At 44.0% G+C, this 6,401-nt stretch overlaps 1 protein-coding gene across 1 annotated transcript in view; it reads right to left on the bottom strand.

Annotated features, from left to right (window-relative positions):
• Window positions 1–161: 161 nt before the first annotated feature.
• Hcls1 (hematopoietic cell specific Lyn substrate 1) overlaps window positions 162–6,401 on the bottom strand; it is a 28,232-nt gene continuing 21,992 nt past the window's right edge. The window contains exons 10-14 of the mRNA NM_008225.2: window positions 5,953–6,164; window positions 1,826–1,942; window positions 1,142–1,385; window positions 946–1,008; window positions 162–760 (exon numbers count right to left, since the gene is read on the bottom strand). Coding sequence (NP_032251.2) covers window positions 627–760; window positions 946–1,008; window positions 1,142–1,385; window positions 1,826–1,942; window positions 5,953–6,164 — 770 coding nt within the window. The 3' untranslated portion in view covers window positions 162–626. The remainder of the gene's footprint in view (window positions 761–945; window positions 1,009–1,141; window positions 1,386–1,825; window positions 1,943–5,952; window positions 6,165–6,401) is intronic.

The raw sequence follows: 6,401 nt of genomic DNA, 5'->3' as shown, positions 1-6,401 counted from the left end.
AGACAAATTAAAAAAAGCCCAGCTCCTGACCTCCATGGCACAGGGTTTTTGAGCAGTGATAAGCCAGGCTAGAGGGAGTTTTCTGGGTGCAAGTGGGAGAGGGATGGAGAGTCAGGGCCAGAGAGCCCTGCCCTGAAAGCACCACTAACCCAGTACAAAGCTTAGCCACAGTCTCATTTTATTTTCAGTTTTAGGACTAAACAGAAGGGCAGTTCCAATTTGTCTGCTAAGGGAAGAAAAATGAGCAAAAGCACAACAGGGCGAATCAGGCAGCCCTGTGAGAGCCTCCCCTCTAGGCTGGCACCCAGGGTCGGGGCAAGGGAATCCCAGCACTCTAGAGCAAGGTTGGCAGAGCTGGGGTGCGGCTGAAGGAGGCAGGTCTGCAAGATGATTTCATGAGCTACCTCAGGGAAGAGTGGTCACAGAGGGACAGAGGGATCCCACCCCCACCCCCACCCCCACCTGGAGCGATTCTACCTAAAGCTCTTAAAGAGGCGGGAGACAGACTGCCAGAACTTCAGGCATCTCATGATGTTCAGCCAGGTCCTTGCAGCAGTACCATGGAGTGGGAAGAGGGAGGCAGAGCAGCTTCGAATTCGGGAAGTCGGAAGACAATGGGCTGGTCATTAGAGGAGCTTGACATAGTTTGCAGGGAAAAGTCCAAAGTGGCCACGGCATTGGCCCCGCCACCAGCCTTCATCCACCATCTCAATGTCAGTGATGATGTCATCTGGATCAAAGGAAAGCTCATCGCTTCCCTCTGGGGAGGAAATTGAGGAGACATTAGGATGGTCAGATGGGAATTCCTCTGTGCCCTCTCTAAGCCTTAGGGAAGAAAACAGACCTGGTCTTCTAGGTCCTTTCTTGACCCTCAGAACCCACCCCTTCTCCTTTATATCATGGGCCACCAAGTGTACCAGGCCCTTCAGGTAGCTTCAAACTTACCTCCTTGGTAATCATACAGGGCTATAGCAGAGATCCCCGCACCACCAGCCCCAGCTGAGGGTCCTGAATAATGAGAAATGTAAACATCAACATGGAGAAGGCAAACAGACAGAGGGGAGATTCCTCCCGTTTCTCTGCTGCCCCCAAACTGACCAAACTTGGGAGCTGCTTTCCCCTCCCCATTCACCCCACTCACCAGCTTGGTAGGACAGAGAAGGGGTGTCCTCGGGCTCCAGCACATCCTCATAGTCTCCCTCTGCATCCTCATCCTGCCGATCTAACTCCCCAACATCCTCATAGTCAGGCTCTGTCTCTGGCTCTGGCTCATAGTCAGGCTCTGGCTCCGGCTCCAGCTCGGGTGCTGCTTCGTACACTGGCTCTTCCACCACCTGGAGGCCTTCTGGGGTCCTAGGGGGCAGAGCTGGGGGCTCCTCGTTGTCCTGAGGAGAGGTGGGTGGACCAGGAAGATTCAGTGATAGTTTAATGAGGTTGCTAACACCCTCACCAGCAACCCCTTCCCTTCCATTTAAAAGCCTTTCCTTGGGAGTAGGCTGCTCTTCATTCCCCAGACTCCTAAAACACCACCCCTCTCAAAGCACCCACCCAGAAATGGCAGGAGGGAGCTCCAGGTATGAGGGGGGGAGGGGCATGTATGGAAAGCAACACAGAGTCTTAGGAACACCAGGAGAACATCAAACCAAAAGAACACTGTTGGGAGACCACAGCTAGGGGAACCAGCTGCCCAGGTTTGCCCAGGACTGGGGAGATTCCAGAATGCTAGACTCCACAAAGCAGGGTGGTTGACCACCCCTATACATCCCTCCTTCCTAAGAGGAGCGAAGATGAGGTGGGCACAGAGAATCTCTGGAGTTCTGCTTACCTCCAAGTGATTCTGCAATGGAGACTGCCTCGTGGGCAGAGAGGGCACAGGGTATTCCCTTCTGCTTCTCACTGGCTGAGACTCTGGCGGTAGGTGACTCTCTGCTGGAGGCCAGACCTGAAGAAGGAGACATTGCTACACTAACTACCTGCCATGTTCTCTCTTATACTTACCAACCACCTATCCATTCTGCTAGTCCAGTACAACACATCCCTCAAGATGGGTACCACATGGAAGGTGATGGAGCCTTTATCTTTAGTTGGTGCAGCAAAGACTACCTGTTGCAGCTATGATCTGTCGTCTTAAACTCAAACAGGTAGAGTCTATAAATCTTAGTGGTTTTGTTGTTTTTTCTTGACTTTCTTCTACATGGAACCAATTACACATACTGAATCTTTGCAAAGACAAGTATAATAGACTCTGTTCAATAAGAAATATATATGGTTTTCATGTGCACCCGTAGCTGATCCTGTGCCACAGTGCTCCATACTCAAATACCACTGGGAGAAAGCTGGTCTCCCAGGAGTGCTGACAAGCCTGTGAGCACAGGTAAGACCACCACTTTAGGTCCAACGACCTGCCTGGAGACCTCAAGACACAGGAACTTAGAAGCAGCCTGGGACAGGATCCTTCAAGTGTCCGTCTGCACCCAGAGCTGACCCTGTGCCACAGCTCTCCATACCCAAATTCCTCCCAGAGATAACTGATCTCCCAGGAGTGCCAAAACACCTGTGAGCACAGGTAAGACCACCACTTCTGCTCAAATTGCTGGCCCAAGAGGGAACCACCCTGAGCTGTCAGGACACAGGAACCAAGGAACAGCTCGGGATAGGATCCTTCTGGTTTCCCACTGCACTGTGGAGCTGACCCTGTGCCACAGCTCTCCATACCCAAATTCCTCCCAAAGAAAACTGGTCTCCCAGAAGTACCTACACATAGGCTTGCAGGAGGGAAAAGCCACAGTAAGAGACAGCAGCTAACACCAGAGATAACCAGAGGGCAAACGGCAAGGGCAAGAACATAAGAAACAGAAACCAAGGCTACTTAGCATCATCAGAACCCAGTTCTCCCAACACAGTGAACCCTGGATACTCCAACACACCAGAAAAGCAAGACTCTGGTTTAAAATCACATCTCATGATGATGATAGGGACTTTAAGAAGGACATAAATAACTTCCTTAAAGAAATACAGGAGAACACAGGTAAACAGCTAGAAGCCCTTAAAGAGGAAACACAAAAATCCCCTAAAGAATTACAGGAAAACACAACAAAACAGGTGAAGGGATTGAACAAAACCTTCCAGGAACTAAAAATGGAAATAGAAACAATAAAGAAATCACAAAGGGAGACAACTCTGAAGATAGAAAATCTAGGAAAGAGATCAGGAGTCATAGATGCAAGCACCACCAACAGAATACAAGAGATAGAAGAGAGAATCTCATGTGCAGAAGATACCATAGAAACATGGACACAACAGTCAAAGAAAATGCAAAATGCATAAAGATCATAACCTAAAACATCAGGAAATCCGGGACACAATGAGAAGATCCAACTTAAGGATGATAGGTATAGAAGAGAGTGAAGATTCACAACTTAAAGGGCCAGTAGATATCTTTAACAAAATTATAGAAGAAAACTTCTATAACCTAAACAAAGAGATGCCCATAAACATACAAGAAGCCTACAGAACTCCAAGTAGATTGGACCAGAAAAGAAATTCTTCCTGTCACATAATAGTCAAAACACCAAATGCACAAAACAAAGAAAGAATATTAAAAGCAGTAAGGGAAAAAGGTCAAGTAACATATAAAGGCAGACATATCAGAATTACATCAGACTTCTCACCAGAGGCTATGAAAGCTAGAAGATCCTGGGCAGATATCATACAGACCCTAAGAGAACACAAATTCCAGCCAAGGCTACTATACCCAGCAAAACTCTCAATTACCATAGATGAAGAAACCAAAATATTCCATGACAGAAACAAATTTACGTAATATCTTTCCCCAAATCCAGCACTACAAAGAATAATAGATGGAAAATGCCAACACAATGAGGGAAACTACACCCTAGAAAAAGCAAGAAAGTAATCTTCTTTCAACAACCCCCAAAGAAGAGAACCACACAAACATAAAAAATAAAAATAAAAAATACCAGGATGGGCTGGCTCACAACCAAAAATAATAGGAAGCAACAATCATTATTCCTTAATATCTCTTAACATCAATGGACTTAATTCCCCAATTAAAAAAACATAGAAAAACATACTGGATACATAAACAGTACTCAGCATTTTGCTGCATAGAGGAAATGCACTTCAGTGTCAAAGACAGACACTACCTCAGAGTAAAGGTCTGGAAAACAATTTTCCCAGCAAATGGTCCCAAGAAACAAGATGGAATAGCCATTCTAATATCAAATAAAATCAACTTTCAATCAAAAGTTATCAAAAAGGATAAGGAAAGACACTTCATACTCATCAAAGGAAAAATCTACCAAGAAGAACTCTCAACTCTGAACATCTATGCTCTAAATGCAAGGGCACCCACATTCATAAATAAAAATTTACTAAAGCTCAAAGCACACATTGCTCCTCATACAGTAATAGTGGGAAAATTCAATATCCCACTGTCAACAATGGACAGATCATGAAAACAGAAACTGAACAGAGACACATTGAAACTAATAGAAGTTATGGACCAAATGGATTTAACAGATATCTATAGGATATTTCATCCTAAAACAAAAGAATATGCCTTTTTTGCAGCACCTCATAGTACCTTTTCCAAAACTGATCATATATTTGGTCACAAAACAGTCCTCAACAGATACAAAAAGATTGAAATTATCCCATGCATCCTATCAGATCACCACGGACTAAGGCTGGTCTTCAATAGCAACAAAAACAACAGAAAGTCCACATACACATGGAAGCTGAACAACACCCTACTCAATGATAACTTAGTCAAGGAAGAAATGAAGAAATTTTTAGACTTTTTAGAATTTAATGAAAATGAAGGTACAACATACCTAAACTTATGGGACACAGTGAAAGCAGTGCTAAGAGGAAAACTCAGCTCTGAGTGCCTCCATAAAGAAACTGGAGAGCGCTTACACTAGCAGCTTAATAGCAGATTTGAAAGCTCTAGAACAAAAAGAAGCAAATATACCCAAGAGGAGTAGATGGCAGGAAATAATCAAACGCAAGGCTGAAATCAACCAAGTAGGAACAAAAAGAACTATACAAAGAATCAACAAACCAGGAGCTTGTTCTTTGAGAAAATCAACAATATAGATGAACCCTTAGCCAGACTAACCAAAGGGCACAGAGACAGTATCCAAATAAACAAAATCAGAAACAAAAAGGGAGATATAACAACAGAAACTCAAGAAATTTTTAAAAATCATCAGATTCTAGTACAAAAGCCTGTATTCAATACAACTGGAAAATCTGGATGAAATGCACAATTTTCTAGACAGACACCAAATACCAAAGTTAGGATCAGATAAACCATCTAAGCAGTCCCATAACCCCTAAAGAAATAGAAGCAGTCATTAATAGTCTCCCAACAACAACAAAAAAAGCCCAGGACCAGATGGGTTTAGTGCAGAATTATATCAGACCTTCAAAGAAGACCTAATACCAATACTCTTCAAACTATTCCACAAAATAGAAATGGAAGGAACACAACCCAAATCATTCTATAAAGCCACAGTTACAATACATATTCTCCCTTGGAGATGGAACAGTTTCTGTCTAATTAGGAACCTTTCACAATTCCCTTTCATAGAGGACTTCATAAGAGATTTTCTTCTACTTCTATCATGTTTAATGTTCCAAATAGATTTAAAAAACTGATTGAGTGCATAATACTTTTAGCTTCAGAAGATATCATGTATATTTAAGAGGCATTTAACTATTATAAATATTTTGATGACTTAAGTAATGTCAATACTGAGTTATATACTTTAAAATTAATTTTATTAGTTTAATAAAAAAAGGAAAAAAGAAATGCATCTGCCCTATCTATCTATCTATCTATCTATCTATCCATGCCTATCACTTGGGCCTCTGAGACACCTGTCTGGGAAAGAGAACTTGGACCCTCAATCACCAGGCACGCACCTCTGAGGAGATCTTCTTGGGCAACTGGGCTGGTGCCGCTGGCTCTTCCACAGGCATGGATGGCTGCTGGACTTCTCGGCTCATCTTTACCACAGCCTTTCGCTCCTGTTGCTGCCTGGCCATCTGCTGTGCCTTCTCTTCTTCCTCTCGCTTCCTCTTCTCCTCAGCCAGGGACTCAAATTTTGCCTTCAGCCCACGGGCACCACTGGAAGCTGCAGACACAAACAAGGAAAATTAAGGGTGTCCGGGATCTTGAGTGGAGAGAGAGGGAATGGTACTTGTATAAATGAGCGAGATCTGTTAGATATACAGGAGGAGAGAACATGAGGAGGTGACGTGTGGAGGGGAAGGCACAGAGGTAGTGAGAGAGCCATAAGGCCTGGGGATCCTAGGGCACTGAAGCCCATATTCCATGTGACGAAGGACCACTAGTCTTTTCAAAATTATGA

This window comes from Mus musculus, chromosome 16 (assembly GCF_000001635.26).
Source record: "Mus musculus strain C57BL/6J chromosome 16, GRCm38.p6 C57BL/6J".
Classification (NCBI taxonomy): Eukaryota; Metazoa; Chordata; class Mammalia; order Rodentia; family Muridae; genus Mus; species Mus musculus.
The sequence above is the reverse complement of the archived record's forward strand: the minus strand, read 5'-3'. Positions and strand labels throughout refer to the sequence as shown.